Below are 18,146 nucleotides of genomic sequence, written 5' to 3' on the forward strand. Positions count from 1 at the left end.
TTGATTGCTTTCCTTTGCCTTTTTTTTTTTTCAAAATTGGGTCACCAAATTGTTGGTTATGTACCTCGGGGCAGACGTCAACACATGAAATTGAATCAAAGAATTATTTACCTTAGAATGTGGGATTTTCCCTTTATGCAATAGAAGATATGTGGTGTGTGTGTGTGTCTATACACACACATGCATATATATATGTATATGTGTGCACACGTAGGAACTTTTTAAAGATTCAAATTAACCAAATTACATATATATATATATATATATATATAATTATTAGGATATATCATAATAAATGTTATATATATATATATATATACACACACACATATACACCTAGAGCATCATCACATTATGTTACAAGCATGGGCATTGTCATCGCTAAATAGATGGAGAGTTTGATCATCAACGAGTGTTGAATAAGCTTGGTCCGGAAAGTAGCCATGGACACTCTCATTGAAACCATGCCTGTAGTAGTTGTAGGTTGAGGAGTATGTGGATTCATCCAAATACTGAGATGCATACGGATAGTACTCACTGTCGTATGGGAAAGGCCATAGCTCTGCCTTCCTCCCTGTTCTTCTCACAGCCCTCAGGACTCTCTTATGGTTCACATGTCCTGTCACTGTTACCTTTTGCTTATCCATGTCTATATCCAAGGTGTCGACACCTACTTACACAAGTTATGAATGAATAACATCGCAAGTGCACACACATAGTTTGTTTAGAGAGTTCACACTAGAGAGAGAGTGTTCAAGGTGTTAACACCTATGCAAGTCATGAATAACATTAGAGAGAGAGAGAGAGAGAGAGAGAGAGAGAGAGAGAGATTTTATGTCATTATTTTAATTCAAGTATGTTAAGGCTCAAAACATTTGATTTTTTTTTTTTTTATGTTAGTCTAACTATTTTTATAACCGTTTTTTTATTAAATGGGAAGTTAGTTGGTGTTGACCAATTTAAATTGCATTTAAAATAAATGAGATGTCATATTCATTATTATTTTGATTGTCGGGGCTTAAAATATTCGATTGATTTGGTGCTAATATTTTAACAACTTTATTTTTTACAGTCAAGGAAAAGCTAGTCGGGCTTGAGCAACTTAGAAAACAATTAAAATTAAATAATATGTCTATATGGTAAATATTTAGTGTTATAACTTATGTGTTGTTTTTTTGTCCCACATTGGTAGAATACTTCCACCTTAGTATAAAGGGTGGTTTTGAATTTTTTATATTATTTGTCCCACATTGGAGAGAAGTGTTTTTTAAACTTGAGGTTGAAGCTATATAAAGAGCTCAACTCTTCATTTGTAAAACACACCTCAAAGTTGTATTTTGTCAAGAAGTAGTGGATTGATCATCAGCGCCCGAGGACGTAGGTAATTCTATACCGAACCTCGTAAATTTCTTGTCTTGTTCTTTTTATTGCTTTATTATTAGTTTCTGCATTGCTTTAATTTCTTTTATATTCAATAGCAATAGTTGTAGTATTGGTGTTTGACACAAGTGGGGTGCCTGGCACAACAATTGGTATCAGAGCTAGGTTGAATAGTGTTGATACGGAGGTGTTCCTCTGTTAGGATCCTTGATTCCACGTTTGATGAATAAGAAAGACCTTGTCTAAGCGAGTGCTCAGAGACCATTGCGGTTCAGTCGCTCCCTGGAGGTCGGCCTAGTCAAAGTGGAATTTCATGGGATAAAACAGAGTAGACACAATTAGTACGTACTATTCATCCTAGGCCTTTTGCTTTGTTGGTTGCTATTGAATATATAGAAGATGGCAGAAACTAGTGCAGCAGTAGAAGAAACTCTGTCCACACGAACTCCAACCCCTTCGACTTCAACATCATCATCGAAGACGATAGCTAATGCTCGGTTTGAGGTGGAGAAATTAGATGGTACCAATAATTTTGGTATATGGCAATGTGAGGTGATGGACATCATGTATCAACAAGAACTAGATATTGCTTTGGATGATAAACCGATAGCTATGGGTGACAGAGATTGGGAAAAGATCAATCGTCAGGCATGTGGTACGATTCGTCTGTGTCTAGCCAAAAATCATAAATATTGTGTTATGAGGGAGACATCTGCAAAGAAATTGTGGAAGACATTATAAGATACATTTATGACCAAGAGTCTGGAAAATTGGCTCTATTTGAAAAAGAAATTGTTTCGCTTCCAATATCAACCAGGTATTTCGATTAATGACCACATAAATGCTTTCAATAAAATTTTGGCCGATTTGTTAAATTTGGATGAAAAGGTGAAAGATGAGGATAAAGCCATATTGTTATTGAATTCTCTCCCTGATGAGTATGAACATTTGACCACCACTTTATTGTATGGGAAAGATAAAGTTAGTTATGATGCTGTTTGTACTGCATTGATTAGTACTGAATGCAGAAAGAAGGATCAGAGGGTCCATAAGGAAATAGTAGAAGCACTAACAATAAGGGGACGTTCTCAGAGTCATATGCCTGGAAGGAAGAGTAAATCTCATGGGAGGAGTAAATCTTGTGGGAGACCTGCTAAAGATGAATGCGCCTTTTGTCGTGAGAGAGGGCATTGGAAGAAAGATTGCCCTAAATTACAGCAGAAAAATAAAGGCAAAGCACATTTAAATGCCAATATAGCCAATGATGATGGAAGTGAGTCAGATTTTTCTCTTGTTGGAACATCTTCGTCACATTATTTTGGTAAGTGGATTTTGGATTCTGGTTGTTCCTATCACATGTGTCCCAATAGGGAACGGTTTTCTAATTTTGAAGAATTAGATGGTGGGTTTGTTTTTATGGGAAATGATAATACTTGTAAAATAATTGGAATAGGATTAATACAGTTGAAATGTCAAGAAGGAACTATTAAGACCTTGACTGATGTTAGGTATGTTCCAAGCCTAAAGAAGAATTTGATTTCATTGGGTGCCTTAGAATCTAAAGGGTTCACTATCACTTTGAAAGATGGAACCTTAAAGATTAAATTAGGTGCGCTGGTGGTGATGAAAGGAATAAGGAAAAGTAACTTGTATTATTTACAAGGTAGTACAGTTATTGGCTCAGCAGCTGTTGTTTCTGAGAAAGATGCAGGTTCAGATACAACCAAGTTATGGCATATGCGATTAGCACATGCAGGAGAAAAATCTTTGCAACAATTAGCTAAGCGAGGTTTGTTAAAATGTGCAAAGATGTGCAAACTTGAATTTTGTGAGCATTGCATTCTGAGAAAACAAACTAGAGTGAAATTTGGCACAGCAATCCACCAGACTGAAGGTATTTTAGACTACATCCATACAGATGTATGGGGGCCCACAAAAACGGCTTCGTTGGGTGGTATGCATTATTTTGTCACTTTTGTTGATGATTTTTCTAGAAGAGTTTGGGTGTATTCTATGAAGCATAAAAATGAAGTGTGTGATATTTTCCTTAAGTGGAAAAAATTAGTTGAAACTCAAACTGGCAAAAAGATTAAACGGCTCAGATCAGATAATGGTGGTGAATATACGAGTGACCCGTTTATGAAGATATGTCAGGATGAAGGTATTGCTCGACACTTCACAGTTCGAAATACACCACAGCAGAATGGGGTGGTAGAGCGTATGAATCGGACTTTGCTGGAGAAAGTTCGATGTATGTTGTCTAATGCTGGGTTAGACAAAAGGTTTTGGGCTGAGGCTATTAAATATGCGTGTCATCTCATCAATCGTCTACCATCATCTGCAATAGGGGGAAAAACACCCTATGAGGTATGGTCTGGAAAGCCTTCTAGTGATTATGATTCTTTACATGTATTTGGTACTATGGCTTATTATCATGTTAAAGAATCTAAGTTGGACCCAAGAGCCAAGAAAGCAATATTCTTGGGGATAAGTGCAGGAGTCAAAGGATACCGTCTTTGGTGTCTAGAGACGAAAAAAATGATTTTAAGTAGAGATGTAACTTTTGATGAACTTGCGATGATGAAGAAGACAATACGCAAGGAGTCACGAGTTGAAGAGAAGACCATTGGTACTCAACAACAGGTGGAGGTTAAGACAATTTTGGGAAACCCAGTGAGAAATGAGACTACACAAGGTAACTCTCCAGTTACGGTGGGGAATAGTGTAGTACAAGAAGAGGAGATTTCAATTTGAGAATCTTCATAGCAACAAGAATCAATTGTTTCTCAAAGGCCAAGACGAGAAATTCAAAAACCTGCTCGGTGTACTGATATGGTGGCCTATGCACTTCCAGTTGTGGATGATAATGTTCCTTACACTTTCAAAGAAGCAATGAGGAACTCTGAATCAGACAAGTGGAAAAAAGCAATGGATGAAGAAATGCAGTCTCTTCATCAGAATCAGACTTGGGAGCTAGCCCAGCTGCCCAAGGGTAAGAAAACAATTGGTTGTAAATGGGTTTATGTAAAGAAATAGGATTTTCAGATGCAAATAATGTTCGCTTCAAAGCTAGATTGGTAGCTAAGGGCTACGCACAGAAGGAAGGCATTGATTATAATGAGGTATTTTCTCCAGTTGTTAAACATTCTTCCATTCGAATTTTGTTGGCTTTGGTAGCACAATTTGATCTTGAACTAGTTCAACTCGATGTAAAAACTGCATTTTTACATGGTGATTTGGAAGAGGAAATCTATATGACTCAGCCAGATGGATTTGAGGTTGCTGGAAAAGAAAATTGGGTATGTAAACTGGGTAAATCATTGTATGGTTTAAAACAGTCTCCAAGACAGTGGTACAAACGATTTTATCAGTTTATGATGGGTCAGAAGTACATTAGAAATAAACATGATCATTGTGTTTATTTTCGCAGACTACAAAATGGATATTTTATATATTTACTCTTGTATGTTGATGATATGTTGATAGCTTCAAAGAATAGGGAAGAAATTAACAAGTTGAAAACTCAGTTAAATCAAGAGTTTGAGATGAAAGATCTTGGTGAAGTAAAGAAGATACTTGGCATGGAGATTTGCAGAAACAGAATGAGAGGAAGAGTTAGTTTGTCTCAGAAACAGTATTTGAAGAAGGTAGTACAGAGTTTTGGCATGTTTGAGCAGTCAAAACCAGTAAGCACTCCTCTTGCTCCTCATTTCAAATTTAGTACTGCTTTATCTCCTAAATCAGATGAGGAACGTAAGTATATGTCACAGGTTCCTTATGTAAGTGCTGTTGGTAGTTTGATGTATGCAATGGTTTGTACTAGACATGATATTTCACAAGCTATTAGTATGGTGAGCAGGTATATGCATGATCTGGGTAAAGGACATTGACAAGCTGTGAAATGGATTTTGAGATATATTATGAATACGATTGATATTGGTATAGTATTTGAGAAAAATAATACTATTGAACAACGTGTTGTTGGATATGTGGATTCGGATTTTGCAAGTGATTTGGATAAACGTCGATCAATAACTGGATATATTTTTACATTTGCTAATGGTCCAGTGAGTTGGAGGTCTACCTTATAGTCTACCATTGCCATGTCTACAACAGAAGCAGAGTACATGGCAGCTTCAGAGGCTGTTAAGGAAGCTATTTGGTTGTAGGGTTTACTTGAAAATTTAGGAGTTATACAAAAGCACATTGTTGTGTTCTGTGATAGTCAAAGTGCTATTCATTTGGCAAAGAACCAAGTCTACCATGTACGAACGAAGCACATCGACGTTCGGTTTCATTTTATGCGGGATATTATTGATGGAGGCAAGATACTTCTTTAGAAGATTGCTACAACTGAAAATCCCGCAGATATGTTGACCAAGATTGTGACAACAATCAAGTTCAAACATTGTTTGGAATTGATCAATATCCTACAAATCTGAGTATTTTTGGAAGGTGCCGATGATGTGGAACTCTAGAAAATGTTGGTGACTAAAAATTTTGTTGAATTTATTGTCAAGGTGGAGATTTGTTGTTTTTTTGTCCCACATTGGTAGAATACTTCCACCTTAGTATAAAAGGTAGTTTTGAATTTTTTATATTATTTGTCCCACATTGGAGAGAAGTGTTTTTTAGACTTGAGGTTGAAGCTATATAAAGAGCTCAACTCTTCATTTGTAAAACACACCTCAAAGTTGTACTTTGTCAAGAAGTAGTGGATTGATCATCGGCGCCCGAGGACGTAGGTAATTCTATATCGAACCTCTTAAATTTCTTGTCTTATTCTTTTTATTGCTTTATTATTAGTTTCTGCATTGCTTTAATTTCTTTTATATTCAATAGCAATAGTTGTAGTATTGGTGTTTGGCACAAGTGGGGTGCCCGACATAACATTATGCACACACATTTATACTCTGTTTGGACTCGCTCTGCTTGTCCATTTTCTTGTACCATGTGTGTCTACAAATGGTCAAAATATGTACAATTTATTGTTAGCAATATATGAAGGGTTAAACACTTCACATCTTGTCAAGGGTTTTGTGGAACTAGCTAACACTCTCTTACTTAACTAGTTAGCCAATATATACCATAGTTGAAACAAAAACATATTCACAATAGTCAAATGCCATAAGTCATAAGCAATTAATATAAGCAAATGACGATAACACAGTAAATATTGAAGCAATGTAATTCATTAATAAAACCTCCATAGGCAATGTGTGTTTAGTAAGGGAAGCAATTAGGCTAAACATATTTAAAAATTCTAATAAGTTTTACAATATTTGATGAACACTTACTCTCCCCTAAAGAGATTTATATGCTATTCTATCTCTAACACTAGGAAACATCAAATTGACCGAGTATTCATACTTCCACTTTATACTATGGTTCAATTGATTCTTTGGCTTTAAGGCCTTCCCATTTCACTAAGAACTTATGTCATTTCTTCTTTGATGATGTAAACTTTTTGTGCATGAGGATGACTTTAACTTCTTTTTTGTCAAGTTGTGCTATCTTCAATAGTGACTGGCTGGCTATTTTCAGTTTGAATCACCAGTGTTAGCATTGAATGGCTTGACGCATTTGACAGGATGCATAGGATGCACCTTCATCCAAGTTGGAGAATCAACCTTGTAAAAGGCTTTCCCAACTTTGGCAAGATGGAGACTAGTCTTTTAAATATGCAAAGTAGACTCCTATATAAACCCTATAGTGACTTTATTTGTTCTCTATGGAGCTTGATAAGCACCAAGCCACCACGTTGAACTACAATAGTCTTCTCCCTTGAACTTCACACCTTTTCATCCACTTGGAAGCTTTCTCCAAGTAAGCTCGAGCAATATCCAAGTTTTGTCTACATTCTTCGGTGAAAATGTATGCTCTTGAACTCATTCTTTGTATCCACTGTGTGAGATAACAATGCATATTGGCATGTAACAAGCTCAAAAGGACCCTTGGTCCTTGTTGATCTTTTTTGGGCATTGAAATAGAATATAGCCATGTTAAGTAGCTAAACCCACTTCTTCTAGTTGGCAATGTTGGAATGGTGTAAGTATTCCTTTAGTAGCATGTTGAATCTCTCCATTTAACCATATGTCTATGGGTGATATCTCAAAGAGATGTCAAGCTATGAACTGAGAATTATGAAAAGTTTTGTCTAGAGTTCATTGTAAATCTCAAATCTTGATCACTAACAATATCTTAGGGAACATCCCAATATTTCACAATATGTTTGAAGAACAATTGTGTTGTCTCCTCTATTGAATAGTACTTTGGTATGGAACTATACTCGCAAACCTTTATGTTACAACACGTATAGACCTTGTTGGTTCAACTTTGGGTAGGTTGGTGATGAAGACTAGTAAGATACTCTCCCGCGGTCTCATTGGTACTTGAAGTGGCTCCAACAACCCTATGATTTTCTTCTGGTCCACCTTGTTTTTCTAGTAGGTGAGACAAGTTTGGGTATACCTAACCGCATCATCATGCATGTGTTCAACGAACTTAAAGTGCAATGCAATCTTGGATGTCTTATCTACATAGTGTCATAATTAGAGATGCAAATGAGCTGAGTAGAATCAAGCTTTAACGTGTTTATGTTTAGTTCATTAGACTAAATACCCAGCATGGGCTTAAGCTCAAAATAAAACTAGCTCAAAATTATTGGCTCAAGCTTGGCTCAAAAAATGAAAAGCTCAGGCTTGACTCATTTGACTTCTCCACAAGCTCAATTTTTAAACCAATTATAGAAACTTTTAATTCTTAAAATAAGCCATGGTTCAAATTACAAAATTTACTCTTACTTCAAACCATTTTAACCATAATAAATGAGCTAAAGCTTGCTGCCCATGGACATGTCTTTTAGTAGTGTGAGGTGGCTTTTTATAAAGAGGAGCTGGCTCTCAAATTCTTGGTGTAACCATGTGAGAAAAGTATATTTCCATATACAATAATTGAACACAGAATTTGAATAAATTCAATTGAGAACACAACAATATATTTCATGATTCATAAACTAGAATCACCATTAATTTGAAGAGGATTAGAGGGACACACAACAATTGATTTAGTCCTATAATCATTACATCATAAAAAAAAACTTAAAATTAATATAACATAATACAATTTTTGCCACAAAAGCTATATATTTCCATATTTCCAAACAAGTTGAGCTACCGCCAAAATTGCAAAGATCAAACCATGGATTTCAGCGTATTCTTCAAAGTATGGATAATATTCTCTTTCTTTATAAAATCTAAATGATTGAGTGAATGAGAAGCTGGGGATATTGGTGCTTTTCTTGATTTTTCTCGCTTGTTAGAATTAATGGGGAAGAGAGATAAATAAAGGAAGAGAGGGAATGTCTAGGTGATGCTTGAGCTTCTCAAGAGACAAGCTCCTCTCACCGTAAAACAAGTGTGTTTTCTTTTTTTCTTTTTCTTTCTTTTATTTTTATATTTAGCCATTAGCTTCATATTTATGATGTTGCTATTACTATTCTCATCTTGTTTCTATTTAAGAATTATGGGCTAAAAATCTTTGCAATGTGTTTTGATGTTGTTGTTACTATGAACAATGAATAATGAATATATATATATATATATGTATGTATGTATGTATGTATGTATGTATGTATGTATATTCTTTGAGGAGTTGTAGTTGAACATTTATTAATTCTTCAATTACCTTTATATATAGGTGGATTGTGAACTTATGCATCGGTTTCTTTCATGATGTATATTATCTGTGTTCTGTGCAGGAGAAATTCTACAACAACGCTTGAGTCATGCCTAATTTTATTAATAACTAATCTAAATTGACAAGCCCATCACTCTTAAGTCTAACTTTGTAATAACGAGGTGACATGACTCGTTGACGAGGCCACGTGGACCAGCTTTCTATATAAGGCTGAAAATTGCTTTTCCTATGAGAATTTCAGATCCTATTGAATCTCTCTCTCTAGAAAACACACCCTCTCACTTCTCTCTAAATTTCTAACTCTGATTCTCCTCGGTTCGACGATCAGAAGCTACCATAGTGATCTTGGGGAAATTCTCTACAATCTAACTGGAGTGGAAATTCAATTTGAGCATTTTGGGAACCATCCTAAAATTTGGGTAAGTGAATTTTTAGATATTTTCATTATTACCAGTATTATTTGGGGTCAGATTTTGTATTCTATGAGAATATATTGGTGTTTTGTAGAATAAATTTGGGGTGTCATATTGTTAGGAATATGGTGTTTTGGGCCTTATAGTCATGGGTTGAGGACCCCAGCAAGTATATGTTCAGTAGCCTAGGTAAATTATAGTTTAAGAAATTATGACTAGGCAATCTCAGGAAATATGAGTGTATTGATTTACTAGAGAATTTGTATATGTAAATGCAGGTTTTTGGAGTTAGTACACTGAGGGTGCGAGAGTTGGGTGGAGGCCAGCCTCCCAGTTAGATAGTTATGAGAGATGTGCTATGCTAGGAATTTTAAAAAGTTTACCAGAAAATTATGTATATAAATATATCAGTTTATTATTCAATTTTTCCAGAATATTATTATTATTATATTAGGAGATGTAGATTTTAGAGCATGAGATTTTAATTACTTAATTGTGTGGCATGAGTTCATTACAGTTTAGTATGGTATTTATACAATTTTATAAATATCATGTTATATAGTATATTAGTAGAAAATATCAATATGCAGTTTTCAAAAAATATGATTTATAATATTTTTCAGAATGCCATGACTTTAGAACCATAACACTCAATTATTCAATTATAAAAATCAAATATACAGATTATGCAGATCAGTTTAAAAATGTTATGGTTATTTCAAAATCATGGAAAAAACAATAAGATATGTCACGACGTCCCGGACCCGGCCCAGAGAACCAATCTTTGGTTAAAAATGGGTTCGTCTTGTAAACTAGGAAAAAAGAATGTGTATTTTGAAAATGTAATTTTCCGTGGAAAAAATGTGTGAAGGAGTCGCCACTAACCTTTTGAAGTGTGGTTAGAACACTTGATTGCTACCCCGTTAGGGGCAGAATCGGTCTGCGTCACCAGAGTCGGGCTCAGGAGTACGGTTACGCGAGGGGAAGGTATTAGCACCCCCTACGCGCCCGTTCTTACGAACGGTACTAGATTAATAAAAAATTATCCCTAAAATAAACTTAATAAGCCTTTCAAAACTACTCCCTTTCAAAAATCAAAAGAATGAGAATACCTCATAGGCATTCCCTCAGAACCGGGGCAATCTAATACTCCGAAGAGTCAATGCCCTTGGTTGCAATCATCGGGAAGGAAAATCGAAAATAGGATACAAAATACGCTCCTGGGGGTTTTGAAATCTATAGGTTTTTCTAAGTAGGAAAAATACTATTCCGGAAGGTTTTTGAAATTTATTTGGGATTGAAATGATTTTCTATGCCTAAAAAGATATTGTTGTGATTTTTCCTAAGTGTGAAAATGATTTTTGTGATTTTTATGAGTTTTCCCAAACTTTCAAAATAACACAAATAAAATCAGTTGAAATCTAAATATGAAAATATTTTTGATATTTTTGAAAATTTTGTGATTTTTGTGAATTTTCTGGATAATAATAGTATACAAGCGAAATGGAGAAAATCTGGGTGAACTAGTCTGGGAATGTTAAACCGGTCAAACGTTGACCGGTTTGGGGGAAAACTAGTTTAAGGTCTTGGTCGAGACCATTGATTTTTCAGGGTTTTCAAATATTCTTCCGAATACAACAGAATTTAAGCCAACAACTATGAAAGTCATAGTTTTAAATATATGACTTTAAAACATATTTTGAAAATTTTTGAATGTAAGGAAACAAATCTAACCTTTGCAAAACACGTTGGAAACTTTCTTGGATTTTCTTCAAAAATTTTCAAATTTAAACAAGTTTCAAAGCCTTAAAAATTTTTGAATTTTTTTTTGAGATTTTTTCTGAATTTTTGTGTCTTTTATGAATTTTTTTAATGTATTTTTATGGAATAAAATGGAAGTTATTTAAATAAAAATCAAAATAAAATCAAATAAACCGGGAGAAGCTCGTTCGAGAAAGGGGGTAGAGATGTAACATAGGAAGAGAAAGTCCATTAATTTTACCTCTCGTCTTCCTCTCCTCTGGTCTTCCTTTCCTGTCTGTGAATCTGCAGGGGTTAGTCTACAACGTCTTCCTGAGGGTGGTTCATGAGTTCTAACTCGAGGCACTACGAAGCGTTTTCTTCAGATAGGGTGACCCGACCCGGTAGGCAACAGGATCGGTTGTCTGCTTGATCTTCTAAGAGAATGAAACGTAACCTCACTCCTTATCCAAAAAGAAAAAAAAAAAAAAAACAAAACAAAACTTCACAAACTCATAATATAAGACTTCAATATTCAAAATCTTCTCCTACCATCAAGAAAAACCTCTCCCTCTGTGCTTAGAATGAGAAGACTATTTATAGACTTAGTTTGGGGCAAGCATAGGAAAGAAGACATAGGGGACTAATTATGAGGGAAACAAAGCATGTGATGAAAAATGATGGAGGGAATATAGCATGTGATGAGTGATAAAGAAGGGCCACAAAGCATGGGGTGAGTGATGATTGGGGAACAAAGCATGGGGTAAGTGATGATGGGGGAAGAAAACATAGGGTGAAGAATGATGAAGGGAATATAGCATGTGATAAATGATAAAGAAGGGAACAAAACATGTGGTGAGTGATGATGAAAGGAATATAGCATGAGATGAAATGATAAAGAGGGAAACAAAGCATGTGGTGAGTGATGATAGGGGGGGACAAAGCATGCTTGCATTTGACAAATTAGATAAATAATAATAATAATAATAATAATAATAATAATAATAATAATAATAATAATAATAACAATAACAATAAAATAATAATACATGGGTCTTAGAAGTCGTACGGAGCCCAACGAAGATGTGTGGGGCCCAATGGAGATATGTGGGGCCAACACACCATGTGGGGTCCACAAGCCATGTGGGGGTTATAGGAACTCGAGCCAACATGAACCGGATATAGGAATCCGAGCTAGCGTACCAAAAGGGGTAACGTGCATCGGATGTATGAATCTGAGCTAGCGCACCAAAGGGTAACGTGCACCAGATGTAGGAATCCGAGCTAGCGTACCAAAGGGGGTAACGTACACCGGATATAGGAATTCGAACTAGCGTACGAAAAGGGGTAACGTGCATGGATGTAGGAATTCAAGGTAACGCACCAAAAGAGGTAACATGCACCGAATGTAGGAATCCAAGCTAGCATATCAGGAGATGTGGGGCCCACAAACCATGTGAGGTCCAATGGAGACATATGGGGTCCACAAGCCATGTGGGGTCCACGAGCCATGTGAGGGTCATAGGAACCCAAGCTAGCATGGACCGGATGTAGGAATCCGAGCTAGCGTACCAAAAGAGGTAACGTGCACCAAATGTAGGAATCCGAGCTAGCGTACCAGGAGGGGTACCGTGCACCGGATGTAAGAATCCAAACTAGCGTACTAGGAAGGGTAACGTGCACCGGATATAGGAATCCGAGCTAGCATACCTGGAGATGTGGGGCCCACAAACCATGTGGGGTCCACAAGTGAGTGTGGGAACTACAAAGATGTGTGGGGTCCAGTAGCAGTGTGGGACCTACAAGGATGTGTGGGGGTCCACAAGCAGCGTGGGACCTACAAAGATGTGTGGGGTCCACAAGCTAGTGTGAGACCTACAAAGATGTGTGGGGTCCACAAACAGTGTGGGACCTACAAAGATTTGTGGGGATCACAAGCAGCATGGGAGCTACAAAGATGTGTGGGGTCCACAACAGTGTGGGAAGGTTGGACATGAGTTCTCTTTAGAAAGGTCTGGTTAAAATTGGGGTGTCTACAACTACCTTCTTTATAAGTCTTGCTTCTTTGGGGTAACAGTAGGAACTCTCCTATGTTATCTATAGCAACAGGCGTATAAAGATAAAAGACACCTATTTTAGCCAAGCTATACAACTTACCACGTGTCGTCTTCTGAGTAAGGTTATGTGCCGACTAGAAAAAGGGGAGATGAAGGGTGACTCGGATTAAAGACGTGGCATGATCTGGTCCGTCTTGGGAAATATAGATCGACTGGCTCACAACAGACTACGTAGCATATGACCGTGTGTAGGAGGGGACTTCACGACTCTCACAGCTTATCCTTGCTTACAATCCTTGGGGGCTTCTCGATGCATGTCAACTCTCTCTTCCTCCTGTCAGTCACACACTTTAAGACATACACAACAGGGTAATCCTTTTTGTTCTATTTAAACACACTTCCTCCTAGACTTAAACAGTACAGGAAAACTCCCCGTGTAACAGCAACCCATCTTTGGCCATCCTCTGTTATGAGAACCGTGCCTTAACCATTTCAAATTTCTCAAGACCCTCAATAATTTCTCATGGTAGGGGCTTCATCTTCCAAATAGGTTCCTGATTTGAATGTGGCATTAGAGGTGCCATCTCCTCCTAGTGTCCTTGGCTTCTTCCAACTCTCTCCTCTGTTTCAAGATGAAATGTTGAGGAATGAGACAATATTGGCCACGATGTCTGATGCCGGTGTAGCTACCCAAGCACTCTATTATAGTACCCAAGAAATGACCTCGACATCTCACTTAGCCCATAGTTTATAGAAACAAAACGAAACCGCGACCCTCCTCGGAAATGAAGTCTACCTCTTACGGTGGAAATAACAAAAGGAACAACAGAAAATGAGGGACATAAGGCAAGAAAATAAGATGCTGAAACGGGAGGTCGAGGATTTGAGAAAAATGGTGGATGTTTAATCCAACAACCTTGGGTCCAAAATAGCCGAGTTGGAGAAAAGCCGGAAGGACATCCAGCGGGAGCATAAATGGCTCGAAACCATAGTGCATGGAAAAGGCTAGGCTTCTCGTTTCTCAGCTTGAAAAGGGAAGTGGAGAGGCATGAAGTGCCGTGATGTTATGTGTTTATGTTTCCATATGAGGCGTGTAAATGTACACCCCCCCTTTTTTTCTTTTTCTTTTTTTGGTTTTGAAGAGTTTTGGTTTAGTTATTGTAATCTCCCAGAACCGTAACTATAACCACGGTATTCCTCCGCCATAAGTGAGGGTAATTAATAAAATTTGAGTTTTTTTGTTTTTTTTTTTGAAACATAGTTGTCCCACTGAGGATGATCAATCAGAAAAGAAATGTTGAGATTCCTTTTTGAAGAATAAGCTCACGTGCAGGGTTCTCCTAAAAAATTGCTCCACTGGGGATGATCAATTAGTAACGAAATTTTGAGGTTCCTTGGCTATCTTTAGATTACCCACTTTGAGACTCAATAACCAGTGCCTCAATTGATTCCTGGGGTCAACTGCCACAGTTTGAAAGTATGTCGATCTGTGCATGGTGTCAGCTGCCCTAGTTTCAAAATCTATCCTAGTGTTAACGGTCAACACTTCTAGCTTCCAAGTAACTTTTTGTGTGTCATGGGGTCAGCTACCCCTAGTTTTAAAAGATGTCAAGACAAAAATAGCTCGGTCAAGGATGCGAAAGGATTATTCAAAATTTATTCAACCAGGAAAGTATGAATGAATGGTGCTCTACTGCTATATGTATGCATGTTACTAAATTGTGATGCTTGAATGCAGGGGCATGTTGTTATATATACATGATGCCCGTTACATGATATTTCTGTATGCCGCTACCTATAATGGGAATGCCTCTCCCTAAATGCATGAAATGCATGAGGATGCGTGAAGTGCATGCATGAAATGTATGAGGATGCATGACCTTTCTTCTCGATCCCGGATCTTGGCCACACTTTTAAGTTCTAGTCTGGCACGACGGTACCCGACTTTACCCTAATGGAACTCAACAACTACCCTAGTTTCTTTCATTGGCTACTGGTCTTTATTGCATTTCAAATTCCAAAAGGGTCTCAAAATATGTCCTAGTGTTTTCTTGTCACGGCTTTGACCATTTTCAAATTTCCACAGGCACTCAAAATCTGCCCTAGTGTATGATTGTCAGTACTTTCCAAAAGATACTCAACATTTGTTATAGTGTCTAGCTATCAATACACTCTTCAAAATCGGAAAGTTGCTCAAATTCTGCCCCAGTGTCTAGCCGTCGGTACTTCAGATTCCAAAAGATACTCAAAATCTACCCTAGTGTCTGGCTGTTAATACTTTCCATGATCTTCAAAACTCAGGGAGTGTTCAAAATCTGTCCCGGTAGTTGATCACTAATGCTTCTGGTGATTCCCAAAACTTGAAGGAGTACTCCGAATCCAACCCGGTATTCCTTCATTACTGATGTTTGACATGCTTCAAGTTCCCCATTGGTGCCTGAACACCCTCGTGGTGTATAGGGTTCCTGATTTTTAACCTCAATAAACGGGGGACTCCTAACAATGAGAATAATTATGCATTTATGTCATTAATGTGCTTAATCAAGACGTCAAGCTGTGTGAAATAGTTGTTTTGTTACGTTCAAAATTTATTCAGGAAAAAGATAAGTTTCACAATAGAATTCCCTATTCTTAAAGGTATCGACATTAATTTATGAAAACTAAATCTCTTGTTCTTGCGACAATTGCCCCAATTTCAACTAGAAGGAGACTAACACTTTTGGTACTGTAAGGTTGAATGGTGCCCTTGTTCCATTGTTTGCTCGAGGCTCATTTCGGTGCTTTGCTTCACGTTTCAATCTCTAGATGGTCTTTAAGACTTGGGATAAAACGTAGGCTTGGGGATTTAGGTTTTCAGAAGAATAAGGAAACCAAGGCTCAAAAACCTATCCTATGGCAACAAATCCTGCCCTAGTTTGGGGTGAGACAATTTTTCAAGAGTTTGACCGAACTCGTCCTTTTGAACAAGCTGCCTACGTACCTTTTCAAGATCAGGTCATTACGTAGTTCAGACACAATATTGAGCCTGACAAATTATTTGAGACAAAAATGTATGCCAATCTGGTCAAGACTTTTATTTTAACCATAGCATAGGCTTTGAGTATTGGTTTGAGAAGAAAAGGATACAACAAGGCTCAAACTTTGTTTGATCTTAAAGGGGGTCATCCTAGGTCAAAGATCACATCTTAAGCGTGTCCTTTTTTTTATTTTTCTTTTTTTTTTGTTTACCTTTTTCTACATTTTCTTCTTTTTGCTTTCCCTTTTATAGGGGACTCTTTAATTCTATTTCAGCTTGAACTCCATTTATGGACCAGCTCTTTTTTAAAACTGCCCCAGCGTGGGGTGTGATCATTTGACGGGTTAGTCAAGAAATGAGAATTTTTAGGCTGAAAGGAGTTCCTTCGATCTTCTTTTTGGGTAGTGGAAAAGATGGCTTGCCATCCTGTTGGTAACCAATTGTTGTCTCGCATGATTTGCCAAACCCTTGAAAACCCCGACCTGATTTGATTTTTGGAAATGATTTTTTTGAAGAAGACGGTTTCGATTTTAAAGCTTGAAAAGGTTCATCAAGTGATTAAAAACATTGAGTTCTTTAAGGGAGAACTGGTGGTCCAAAAATGGCCATCCGTCATTTAATCGAAGCAATGAGCAAAGAGGGAACACATGAAATAACATCGTGATCCTTTCATTAATTCCTTTGGAGATGTAAACAACCATCAGGCATAATATTTCTTTACAGAATCAGACTTAGCAGGGTGCAATAGGTCGGTTCCATCCATATTTGCCAACAGTAGGGCGCCTCCCGAGAATGCCTTCTTTACCATGTAAGGCCCTTCGTAGTTTGGTGTCCACTTGCTGCGAGGGTCCGTATGAATCGGTAAAATCTTTTTTAGTAATAGGTCCCCCTCCTGAAACTGTCGAGGCCGCACTTTTCGATTGAACACTCTTATCATCATTCTTTGGTACAATTGTCCATGGGCTATGGCGGCCATCCTTTTTTCCTCGATCAAGTTTAACTGGTCATACCGAGATTGTACCCACTCTGCCTCAGCCAACTCTACTTCTTTCAGAACTCTTAGAGATGGGATCTCAACTTCTACAAGGACCACTGCTTCTATCCCGTACACCAAAGAGAAAGGAGTAGTGTAAAAACCCCAAAAAGAGATATAAAAGATTAATAGAATGATTCCAAAAAAAAAAAAATTTAAAAAAAAAAATTAAAAAAAATATTAATTAATTAATTAATTAAACGAATTTAAAAAAAAAAGAAAAAAATTAATTAATTAAAATTAATTTTTTTTATTAAAAAAATACTATTATTAATATTAATTAAATATTATTATTATTATTATTATTATTATTATTATTATTATTATTATTATTATTATTATTATTATCCTCCTGAAGCTTGTTGAAGCTTTAGGAGATTCAAACTTATATATATATATATATATATATTATTATTATTATTATTATTATTATTATTCTTCTTCTTCTTTTCTTTTCTTTTCTTTTCTTCTCTGCAACTCTCTGAGCTCTCTCTCTCCTCACGTTCTCTCTCCCTCTCTCCTTGATTTCGTGGCGGATTTTTGACCGATTGAAAATCTGAAGATACCACTGGACTCCATTGGCTGCTGCCGTCATTTCTACCGGAGCGGATCGGTGGTAGGAGTGGCGTAAGTATATTCCTTGGGGTAAGCCATTTCCCCTTTTTTCTTTAATTTCTTGCAAAATATAAGCCCAATTGACGAACGGACACCATCACGAGAATCTAGGGATGATTCTCTACAAGTCTAGTGGGACGGAATTCTCGTGGGGGTGTCGGGCCAAAATCCTAAATTTGGGGTGTAGGGGTTAT

At 37.0% G+C, this 18,146-nt stretch overlaps 1 protein-coding gene across 1 annotated transcript in view; it reads right to left on the reverse strand.

The window, feature by feature from the left end:
* Nucleotides 1-347: 347 nt before the first annotated feature.
* Nucleotides 348-18,146, reverse strand: part of LOC131146475 (heavy metal-associated isoprenylated plant protein 45) — a 50,128-nt gene continuing 32,329 nt past the window's right edge. The window contains exon 3 of the mRNA XM_058096108.1: nt 348-670. Within this exon, the coding sequence (XP_057952091.1) occupies nt 348-670 (323 nt within the window). The remainder of the gene's footprint in view (nt 671-18,146) is intronic.

The sequence above is a fragment of the Malania oleifera genome, chromosome 13 (assembly GCF_029873635.1).
Source record: "Malania oleifera isolate guangnan ecotype guangnan chromosome 13, ASM2987363v1, whole genome shotgun sequence".
NCBI classification, from domain to species: domain Eukaryota; kingdom Viridiplantae; phylum Streptophyta; class Magnoliopsida; order Santalales; family Ximeniaceae; genus Malania; species Malania oleifera.